The 11460-nt window shown below is 59.8% G+C and overlaps 1 protein-coding gene across 1 annotated transcript in view; it reads right to left on the bottom strand.

The window, feature by feature from the left end:
• Positions 1–11460, bottom strand: part of LOC107306830 (dedicator of cytokinesis protein 2-like) — a 55959-nt gene that overhangs the window by 27229 nt on the left and 17270 nt on the right. The window contains exons 19-28 of the mRNA XM_015850190.2: positions 9933–10030; positions 9675–9764; positions 9439–9539; positions 9185–9319; positions 6246–6357; positions 3733–3803; positions 3347–3453; positions 2425–2552; positions 2228–2272; positions 522–617 (exon numbers count right to left, since the gene is read on the bottom strand). Of these exons, the coding sequence (XP_015705676.1) occupies positions 522–617; positions 2228–2272; positions 2425–2552; positions 3347–3453; positions 3733–3803; positions 6246–6357; positions 9185–9319; positions 9439–9539; positions 9675–9764; positions 9933–10030 (983 nt within the window). The remainder of the gene's footprint in view (positions 1–521; positions 618–2227; positions 2273–2424; positions 2553–3346; positions 3454–3732; positions 3804–6245; positions 6358–9184; positions 9320–9438; positions 9540–9674; positions 9765–9932; positions 10031–11460) is intronic.

Raw genomic sequence — 11460 nt, 5'->3', positions numbered from 1 at the left:
CTGCTCCACGCTGCCTGGTCAGCCGCACTTGCACGGAGCACGTTTCCCCCTCCTGCACGATTAAACCATTGCACGCAGTGCAGCAGCCCTGCACAGCGCCTGAGCCGCGCTGCAACCCGCCAACAGCTCAGCACGAGGTGAGCATCCCAGCGTGCTCCTCCCGTGTAAAACGAGGGCAGTTTGTCGGGTCCGGTCACAGTTTTCCAGATAATTCAGCCCAAACCCCCGCATCTGCTGCCAAACGAGCCTCCTGCATCAAAGCACCACGCGTGCTCCTCCCGGCGCTCCCCCTGCTCCACAACCAGCTTCTGCCGCATTTCCTCCTTCCTTTTTTGGGCTTCCTCGTGCATCCTGCTGCGTTAAATACCCACAAACGCGGCCCCAGCAGCTGCTGTCAGACACGGCGGCACCGCCGAGGAACATTTGCCACCAGTTCCCCATCCCCACGTCCCGCAGCCCCTCCCGCACTTCCTCCCCCCCAGGGGAAGCGGGGCGGTCCCACGGCGGCGGCGGTAACTCACCCTGAGGCTGTTGTCCCTCTCCAGGACGATCACCCGCCGGTTGACGGTGTGCAGCAGCCGCTCCAGGATCAGCTGCACGTGCCTCTTCACCTTCACCTGCAAAGCACGGGGTGTCACGGCCGCAGTGGGCGCTGTGGGGTGCGGGAGATGCGCAGCTTGGGGCACCCCTTGTGGCACACGCAGCGCCCCGGCCTCGAGAGCAACAGGAGCCCATTGAGCAGAAGCTGCTCGTGTGGGGAACAGCCCCAGCAATGGTTCCTGCTGTGCCGCAGCTCCCTGCTGGAAGCTCCACCATTAGCAGGGCTTTCTCTCCAGGCCGGCACAGGAGGAACAGTCCCCCCAGTCTCAGCAGGGCTCCGCGGGCTCCACTCTGGCTGCTGCAGAGTGGCCAGGATGTGTAACACAGAGTGACCCTGAGGAGATGTCAGGGGTGGTGGCACTGGCCGGCAGCAGAGACCCCAAACTCACCATAGGGCACAGCACAGCCCGGGGCACGGAGCACACATTCAACTCACATTCTGTGCCTCTGTGCTCCTGAGCTGCAGCTCTGACACCTGTGAGTCCCACAGTGCCCACAGAGCAGGGGAAGGGCAGAACTGGGGCAGCACCTTCAGCTGAGACACTGGAACAGGTTGCCCAGGGAGGCTGTGGATGCCCCATCCCTGCAGGCATTCAAGGCCAGGCTGGATGTGGCTCTGGGCAGCCTGGGCTGCTGGTTGGTGACCCTGCACACAGCAGGGGGCTGGAGCTGGATCAGCTTTGATGTCTTTTTCAACCCAGGCTGTTCTATAACTCTATGATTCTACGAGACTTCCACCGACTGCTCCCCTGCACACAGCCCGTGTCTCCTGTGCCGGGTGGCTCTGCTCACTCCTCCATACACTCATCCTTCCCAAAACTTCTGCTCAGCAGCTGCAAATCCCCACTGCTCCAACTGCATGTTATACACTGAAACCACTGAGAGCAGAAATCCCCACCAACCCTTTGCACTGCAAATCCCATGTGAAAGGGCAGCCTCCATCCCTCCAGCAGCTTCTCGGAATGCTCTTGCATCCTCAGGCTGCACATTTCTTTTTGCATCTGGCTGTGTCTGCAGCACCCTGAGGCTCAAAGCTGCCCCAGTGCACAGCCCAGCTGCCATGTACCACAGCCAGTGCCCAGCAGCAGGAGCAGCCCAGCAGAGCACAGAGCACGCTCACAGCACTGTGGGTCCCAGGGCAAACGCTACTGGAAGTGCAGGGGAGTCTGCCCCCATCACCCACCATAGCACATCTGGGAACAGTTTGGGTGCTACGGTCCCATGGAGCAGCTATAGGGCTGTCTGGGCAGGCAGAGCCCCAAGCATTTGCAAGGGTCTCAGTCAATCCCATGGGTCAAGAGAGCAACACCTGACCTGCAGCGCTTCACCGAGGGAAATCAGGGGTGAGAAGTAATGAAAAACTCATGGAAAACAGGCTGTGGCACAGAGCACTGCTGAGAGGGCACTGTCCTCATACACAGACCCAGCCGGGTGTGGGCTGTAAGGGCTCAGTGCAGCCTGCAGTCCCCAGCCCCATCAGTCACTGTTGCAGGAGGCTCCTCCATCCCCGCAGCAGCTCAGCTCCATGCACCAACCCCAGGCCTGCGCTGGGCAGGAGCTGCATGAGGCTCCCTGCAGAGTTTGGGTGCCCAAATTCCCCCTGCAGACCCCCAGGACCGGCACTCACCAGCTCCGAGTTGCTGCGCTCCCTGTGCCGGTCCTCCTCTGCTCTCTGCAACAAACAGAGCACTGGAAATCAGTGCAAAGCCTGCAAGGACAGCACTGTCCCACCACAGCCACCCCAGTGATGAACCAGCAGCCAGACGTATTTCCAGGCTGAAGCCAACACAGACAGGGGGGACCAGCAGTGCAGCTGGGCGGTACCTTCTGGGCCACGTACAGCACCTCCAGGATGGTGCTGAGCAGCTCAACGCAGGCGTCCTCCTCCTCACCCCTCTCTATCAGGTCCTGCAGGAGGGGCACAGCCATGCGCAGCAGCAGATCCCGGCACTCTGTGGGGCAGGTGGAGGTGTGGGGCTGACTGTGGGCACCCACGGCTCCCCACATTGAAAGGGACTGAGTGCGCAGAGGAAGCACAAGGCATCTGGGCTGCAGCCTGGAGCAAATGGTTCTGGGAAGGCTTTAAATCCTAATGGAAAGGCTCTGGGACTCTGCACTGCTTCTCTGCTAAGGGTGCTTTGGGTTTAACAACAGATGGAGACTTTCCCACCCAAACAGCCCCCGGCTGCCAGGTTTTGGCCAGTGCTGCCTCCACTGTGCACTGAGATAACATTACAGCCATGTTGTGGCAGCCTCTTCCTTCTCACAGGCAAAACTTAACAAGGCTGCCCCTTTTGCACCATCTATATGAAGAATATCAATGGTTAATGGTTGGGTTCTTGGACTGGATGGTCTTAAGGATCTTCTCCAACCTCAGTGCTTCCATGGCTCTAAGCAGTCTCCAGGCAGAGCTGCAGAACCACACACGGTATTCACCCCTTTGGACAGGAAACCACCAGCATCCTCACCCTGAAAATCACTGCTGCCACCTCCCTACACCCCCCTCCTCCCTCTAGGCCTGATTTCCTTCTGCAATGCAATGTTTTAAAGCCGTCCTTGGAGATCAGTACCATAGCACCAGGCATCAGCAACGCGTGGCTTTTGGCAGCAGCTCTGGGAGTTCACATCCTGCAGACAGCCCAGCAATGCTGGAGCAAAGTGGGGGCAGTGGGGTGGGGGGCTCCTCCCTGTGCTGTGCTCAGCTGTGTGGGTTGGGCTGTGCTGCAGGAGCCCGCACTGCTCTCACCATAAGACTGGAAGACTTTGCTGTTGACGATGTCGGTCAGGGACTGCAGCTTCTGCCTCAGCAGGCGCTGGGGCTGCAGGTTGCCGATGAAGTCCCGCAGCAGGACCCTGCCATGCAGATAAGAGAATTAATGAGCACCAACCATCAAGCTGCAGGACCTGGCCAAGGCCAGGACAAGGCCAGGCTGTTCTGCAGCCCCAGGCAGTGCCATCCCTTTCCTTTGGCGAAGACAAGGGGAGAGAGAGCACCGGGAACCAACTGATCCCTGCCAAAACTGAGCCAAACCCCCACATCTGCACAGGGAGGGTTTGAGGAGGCACTGCCCAGACTGGGGCAGCTGGGGTGGGTATCACTGTGGGAGTGGGGCTGGGGCCGGGGCCACCTACCCCAGCATTGAGGCATCGAAGATCCCAAAGACGTCCTCCAGGATGGAAGGCAGATACTTGAGGGCTGCTCCCTGCGGAAAGATGAGGCTGCTGACCCCCTCCCCTCTTTGTGCCTCTTTTCAACAGCAACCATTGCCTCCAATGGCCCCCGAGACACCCCCAGTGCCAGCAGCACCGCCTGGGCCTCCAACACACCCAGCTCCGGCCAAAAGAAACGCCCACCCCTGCGGGAGCCTCTCCATCCCTAATTGCTTTTTTCCCCTCTCTTTACCGAGAAGATACATATGAAAAAGATTTAAAAGCAGTTATTTCAGTGCATTCATACAATGCTAATTTTAAACCAGAAAGCTGTATGAAGCTGAACCGCTGCTCTCTCACACACTGTGTTGGTTATCTCATTCAGCCACGTTCACAGCTTCAGAAGAACCATCCCCTACATCTGATTGCTTTATTAACCTCCATGCTTAGCCAAGCTGGGCTCATTAACATTCATTTTTCTGCCACTCCTTAATTCTGCATTGATTGCCCCCTCTCTGTGGTGGGACCACAGCTGATCGTCAGAGTTGGGTCTGCCATCCCCAGGTGTGGCTGTGTGCCATTGGGATCTGCCCGTGCCCACAGTCTGCAGCTCCATCCCATCCCAAACCACAGCTGCTTTAGGTGCAGAGCAGAGCAGGGCTCTGGGAGCAGGACCAGCCAAGCAGTGCTGGAGGTACCAGGGGGCCTGGCTGCTCCCATCCCCGGAGCACACAGGTTTGCCCCCGGCTCCATCCTCGTCAGACCTAAGTGAGGCTCCTTCCCGTGGCACCAGAGCAGTCAAAATAGTGCAAAACCCCAACGCCCGAAGTAGCGCAACAAAGGAGCGCTCCCTTCACGGAGGAGGTGTCCTTCCCGGGAGCGCTGCAGCTAACGAGCTATTATCAGCCCTGCCTGCGCTGATCAGATAATTGCAGCTCTAACGACAGGAGTAGGCAGAGCTGCGTCAGCCGACGGCAGCTCCCGCGGGCACCGCCGGCGGTGATGGGGGGGGGGGGTCTCTCAGGTGGGGAGGGGGCTCCGCGCAGCGACCGCATCCGCACAGAGGGACGCCGAGGTTCCCCCCTTGGAGCTGCACACGCGGGGATGCGCTCCGGGCCGGGCAGGGCTCGGGGCAGCGATGGGGCTCTAATGTCAAACCTCGCGTCGTGCCCCGGGCCGGGGCCGCCCAGCGCCGGAAACATCCTCGTGCATAGAAAAGCTCTGATGAGCTCCCCTAAAAATCGCTCCCAACTTCGGGCGAGCTGCCTCTGACGGGCGCGTTGCCATAGCGCTGTCACCAGCCGGAGCGCAGCCCGCACCCGGTACCGAAAAACGGCAGCACTGGGGCTGAGAAGCGCTGCCGGGATCCAGCCGGACAGCGGCACTGAGAGGGACCCGCAGCCACACGCAGCTCCTCGTCCGGGCAGTCAGAGCAGCCCCCTCGCTGTCCCCGCTGACAGCCCCGCACCGGGCGCTGCTGAGCCCGGCTATAGGCAGATCGCGGCCCGTCCCCGCTCAGCTCTTGGGGCAGCCGCACGATGCCCGCCCGCCCCTCACAGCCGCGTTCTGTTGTTCTCATCGCCGCTATTATATATAGCAGCAGCTCAGCTGTGGGGATGTCGTGTAGGGGAGGCAAAGGCGGGTCGTCCTCTGCCGCACCTGGATGGAGCCGCTCCACGCTGATGTGTTTGCAAAAAACTATTTCCTTCAGGCCCGACTCAAAGCGCCGAGTGATGCACAAATCACTCAGGTGAGCTGTAAAACTGCAGCGAGTGGGGCTCCATAGCACAGGGCATCCGTGGGGCAACGGGACTGCAGCGGGAACGAGGGGAGTGATCCGTAGTTGGATGAGGTGAGAGGATGAGGATGAGGACAGCCCACTTCCCCTCGAGGACTGCTTTCATTATCAACCCTCAACTACGTGCTTTAAAACATGAGTTAATCCGTATGGCGTTACCTAAGAATGCCACAAAGGAGTGCAACACTGAAACCACAGAATCAGCACAGAGACAGCAGGGAAACAAAGGGAGAAGCTGCGTTACCCCGGCCAGGAGCAGGGCTGCAGGAGCTGCAGCTCACCCCTGGCTGCAGCACTGTGCACCCAGCTGGGCACACTGCCTGGCTGCCATCCATCTCTCCATCCGTCTGTCCACCCATCCATCCGTCCATCCATCCATCCATCCATCTGTCCATCCATCCGTCCATCCATCCGTCCATCCATCCATCCATCCATCCATCCATTTGTCCATCCATCCATCCATCCATCCATCCATCCATCCATCCATCCATCCATCCATCCATCCAGTCCATCCATCCATCCATCCATCCATTCTCCTTCATCCTACGCACATATCCATCCATCCATCCATTTGTCCATCCATCCATCCATCCATCCATCCATCCATCCATCTGTCCATCCATCCATCCATCCATCCATTTGTCCATCCATCCATCCATCCATCCCACCTCGCCAGAGCCAGAGCCCCCCACTGTACCTGGGAGAGCAGCGTGGGCCCCTCCAGGGTTGATTTCATCAGCTGGTTCAGGGTCTGGAAGAGCCGCTGCAGCGAGCGCTGGAACTCGGCTGTCTCCTTCCCCTCGTAGAGCCTGCAACAGTCAAGGGTTACCCTGTGCCAGCATCACTGCCAGCTGCACTGAGCCACGTCCCCAAGAGCCACAGCTCCACCGCTCTGAGCAGCCCCAGGGATGGGGACTCCATCACTTCCTCCTGCCTCAGCTGGAAACCTGAGGCTGGTGAGGCACTGGTTGGTGCCCCAACCCTGCAGACCCCCAAGCTCAGGGGATGGAGCTGTGGGTGCCTTTGCTCCCTGCAGGGGCAGGTGGCCTTTAAGGGCCCTTTCCAACAGAAACCATTCCGTGGTTCTATGAGGGTCCCTTCCATCCCAAACCCTTCCATGGGTCTATGATTCCATGACTTGCAGCCAGCACTCTGACCCCACACAGCAGCAGAACAACCAGGGCAGCAATTTCAGCTCATCAGCTTTTGGTTGAAGCTGCTTTTTGCCTAAATGTTGTTTCTTTGCTTTTTAAAGTTGCAATTGGGTTGTTCTGCTTTCAGATTAATCTTTCCTTCCTGGTAAATGAGCCCAAGGGAACATACTAGATAAATAACCCTGAAGATTTGGCTGAGGCATCTCGGTTGGTCTTAAACTGACCATCCACTGAATAACTGCTGTGTGCAGCCCTTGGTCAGCACTGCAATGCAGCCACGGCTGGAGTGAACTGAAGGAAGTTCCCCCCTCCCACCCCATATGCAGCCATTGAGTGTGGGGCTCCCAGCAATGCTGCCCTCTCTGGAGCCCAACGCTGTGCTCAGCCCAAACCCAGAGATGAGGCCAGGGATGGAGAGTATCCCCTGTGCCTTAGGATCAGTGGAATGAAGTGGAGGCCATGCATGGCTCCACTCTCACAGGAACAATGTCATGTGATGAGCATCATTAACTGGAGATTTATCCAGTTTTTCACATAGTCCCTTTTTAATGCCCCACCAGCAGCAGCAGCAGCCACCAGTTTTCAAGCTGATCACTGCAAACTCTGGCCCACAGAAGTCCAGGAGAACAGGGATGAATACAACGCACCACACAAACAACTCAAGAGGAATTATCAGCTCTGCCTTCTGACCTTGCATGTGTGCCACAGCTCAAACCACAGCACCGCAAAGCAGTCGCTGCACGTCCCAATGGGCCGAGGCAGCACTGATGTGCACCACGCAGCAAATACAGCCACGCTCTGGGGTCCATTCCTGACCCCCGGGCTCAGAGCATCCCACCGGGAGCCCTGGCAGCAGCAGTGCCCACCACGTCCCCCACCAGCAGCACCGGGGCCACTGCCTGGTTCTGGCTGCAGCAGACGTCACCAAACAGATCCAGCAATCTGCAGTAACTCGTTGTAATTACAATCTCATTTCTTCCAATTCCAGACTGCGCACAGAATTTAGCACCGTTTAAAGGATCTGGGAGATCTGAAGAGCCCGTGTTATTCCGCTGTTAAGATCTCAAAGATAAAGGAAAGATGAATAAAAACTACATGTCTTCGGGGATGTCTTTATTTTAACACTAACTAATTCATACAGCTGCTTGCAAATGCTCCATAGAATTAATTTGCCTTGCCAGAAGCCTTAAGAGCTGAGGATCTGCCCTCTCCTTCCACTCAAAGCAGAGGGGTGGCTTCCTCTGTCTGATGGAGCCACGGGGCTGCAGCCCCCTTCATCCTTCTGCAGCCACCTCCTTCTGTAGCCCCTTCCACCTGCAACCTCCATGTGCAACCACTGCCATCTGCAACCTCCTCCAGCACAGCTGCTCTGCACGGTGCACCCCAGCTCCAGCACCGCTCTGCACGGTGCACATCACCTCTGTCTGCTGCTGGGGCAGCTCAGCTTTCGGTGCCCCATACCAGGAACGAAACAGGAACACAACCTGCCCTTCCTGGTAACTGCTTGGCAGCGTTCTCAGAAGTTCCCACCGCTGATCTCTGTGTGTCCCCACGCACACACCGGGCTGGGGGTGCTGTCTGTCCCACTGCAAACCAAGGGGCTGAGAATGGGAACCCAGCGCCCACAGGGTACAAAGGACACAGGGTCCCGCACAGCCCTGAATGTCCCCATTCTGCTGCGGGATGAGGACATCGGGGCCTTTCTGGGGTGGGCAGCGGCAAGTGCAGGGTTTGTGTGCTGGGCTGCCAGGCCCTGAGCTGCGCTGGCTGCCCGGGGAGCATCGCTGTCTGCAGCAGGGAGGTTTGTAAGGGCGCATTGACAAAAGCCATCTGTCAGGAGCGGCGGAAGCGCAGCCAACGCCGCCCTGGGGCAGGAGTTTACTTCTGACCTCTGCGTGTCCCTCCTGGCCCCGCTTTACACGATGCTGTGATTTACACGCACGAGAGGAGATGTTATTTCCCGAGGCCGTGGCAGCGGGAGCCGCACCGAGCACCGCGGGGCACAGCGGGGCCGCAGCGCCGGGGGGTGGGACGTGAGCCCCGCGGTCCGGGATCGGGGCACCGCGTCCCGACACGCGCATTCGGCGGATCCGACCCAGCAGCGGTTCGTGTGACCGACACCCGGCTGCGGGAATCTCCTCGCACACACCGACCCGCCGCCCCGCTGCCATCGCGCTCCGCAGGCGCGGTCAGGTCTCACCCATCGCAGCAGTCCCGGGAGCGCTCGTTCTCCCCCAGCTCCGCCCCTCGGCCTCCCCCCCCCGGGCACAATCGCTGCTGCCACCCCCCGCACGTGGCAGAAATCGGGCAGAACCTCCACGGGAGGAGCCGCAGCCGAGGCCGGTTGGACGCAGCAGCGCCCGGAGTCGCGGGTACCACCCTCAGCTTCCCCGGCTCCAGGTGCGCACCCACAGCGCACAGACCCCACGGGACCCTCCCCGCTCCCCTCAGCCCCGACCCCCCCCCAACACGCGGCACTTACTGGGCGAAGAGGTGCCGGGAGCGGACGATGAACTTGAAGATGTACTCCAGGGCCTTGAAGGTGCGCAGGAGGGGCTCGCAGGGCTCCCCCCGGCTCGCCTGCTCCACGTACTGTGTCAGCACCCCGATCAGCTTCCTGCGGGATGGGGACACGTCAGGACAGCACGGCGCTTCAGCACCACGCGTGCACGGAGCTCAGCCCCACCGCGGCTCCTGCCCCCCGGCCCCGCTGCAGCCCCGGAGCCCCGGACCCACTTGTAGGCGAGCGTGGCGCTGAAGTGCTGGCGGATGTACGCCTCCAGGACGGCATTGAAGTGCTGGAACTTCCTGTCAGCGACCAGCCCCACGATGAACACCTGGGGAGAGGGAGCGTGGGTCAGCGTGGGGCATCGCCAGGCACCAGCACACAGACATCGGGAGGGACCCGGGTAAAACGTGGGCATGACACCAATGGTTGGTGGGTCCTGTGCTGGGAAACAGGTCCTGCTTACCAGGGCATCAAAGATGAGCGTGTCATAGACGTCGGTGTCCGCATTCTCCATCATGATGGAGAACAAAGCATCCAACGTGTCCTGGAGGAACTGCAGGGAGGAGACGGCAGTGAGAGCTCCAGCGCTCCCAGCACCGTGAGGAGGGAGCTCCAGCACGGAGCTGCTGCTGCCCCTTCACGGCTTTTCTCCTTCTGAGGGGTCCGGCCCATTTCCAGGACCTGCCAGCTGCCCACCCTGTGCCAGCAGCCCCCCTCCTACCTTGATGACCTCCCCTCCATCCACGTGCATCAGCTTCTGCAGGTTCCCGGCCAGCAGGCTGGGCTTGGCCCGCCACTTCAGCAGCCCCAGCAAGTTCACTGTGGGGAGGTAGGAAAGATCAGCACAGGCTTTGTGCACATCTGGGCTCCACATCAGGGACCCCAGGCACTGTTCTGCCCCAGGCAGCGCCCTGCAGGGAATGAAATGCATCTCCTCATGCACCCCAAGGACACGGAGAGCAGTGGGTGGGGGCCAGCCGTGCCTGCACCAAACACTGCACTGTGCCAAAGGATGCAGGGGGGGACGGAGCAGCCACCCTGCTCATCCTACCCCTAATTCTAGCCCTAACTCTAATCCAAACACCGACCCTAATCCTAACCCTAACACCAGCCCTAGCCTGACCCAGCTGGGCCACCTGTGCCAGCACCCCCTTGGGGCACTTTGCCCCCCACAGGCTCAGCCACAGGACGGGTGGGGGCCCCACAGCTCTTCCAGAGCCTGCACCCTGCACCCTGCACCCAACTTCTGCACAAGAACCCTGAGCAAAACGGGAAGTGTGCGGCTGCCTCCAACAACTCTGCATGGGGGGGCTCAGTCCCCCATCGGGGCAGTGGGCACACAACACGCGAGCCCTCTCCCCTGGTGCTGCAGGTACGTAAAGCACCAATCCAACACCACGCAGCCCACGGGGCCGCAGCACCATTGCAGCTCAGCACACTGCAGTGGTGAGGACACGGCTGCAAATGCCACGTGTGTGGTGTGCAGCTCTGAGTGCAGGGGCTGCTCAGCACAGAAACCTCCTGCCTTCACACCCACGGAAATGCAACGCTCCACTGACTGAAGGGTGGGTGCTACGGGGCTGCACTTGCTCTGCAGGAAGAGCGAGCTGGACTGCAGCAGCACCAAACCCCACTTGCACTGAACCAAATGGTCCCAAACACAATTGATGCAGCAGCACTGAGTCACTGTGCTGTGCTGAGCTGTGCTGTGCTGTGCTGTGCTGAGCTGTGCTGAGCTGTGCTGTGCTGTGCTGTGCTGTGCTGTGCTGTGCTGTGCTGTGCTGTGCTGAGCTGAGCTGTGCTGAGCTGTGCTGTGCTGTGCTGTGCTGTGCTGTGCTGTTCTGTGCAGTGCTGTTCTGTGCAGTGCTGAGCTGTGCAGTGCTGTGCCGTGCCGTGCTGTGCGGTGCTGAGCTGTGCGGTGCTGTGCTGTGCTGAGCTGTGCTGAGCTGTGCTGTGCTGAGCTGTGCTGTGCTGTTCTGTGCAGTGCTGAGCTGTGCTGTGCTGTGCTGAGCTGTGCTGTGCTGTGCTGTGCTGTTCTGTGCAGTGCTGAGCTGTGCTGTGCAGTGCTGAGCTGTGCTGAGCTGAGCTGTGCTGTGCTGTGCTGTGCTGTTCTGTGCAGTGCTGAGCTGTGCTGTGCTGTGCTGAGCTGTGCTGAGCTGTTCTGTGCTGTGCTGTGCTGTGCTGTGCTGTTCTGTGCTGTGCTGTGCTGTTCTGTTCTGTGCTGTTCTGTGCTGAGCTGTGCTGTGCTG

The sequence above is a fragment of the Coturnix japonica genome, assembly GCF_001577835.2.
Source record: "Coturnix japonica isolate 7356 chromosome 4 unlocalized genomic scaffold, Coturnix japonica 2.1 chr4random350, whole genome shotgun sequence".
Classification (NCBI taxonomy): domain Eukaryota; kingdom Metazoa; phylum Chordata; class Aves; order Galliformes; family Phasianidae; genus Coturnix; species Coturnix japonica.
The sequence above is the reverse complement of the archived record's forward strand: the minus strand, read 5'-3'. Positions and strand labels throughout refer to the sequence as shown.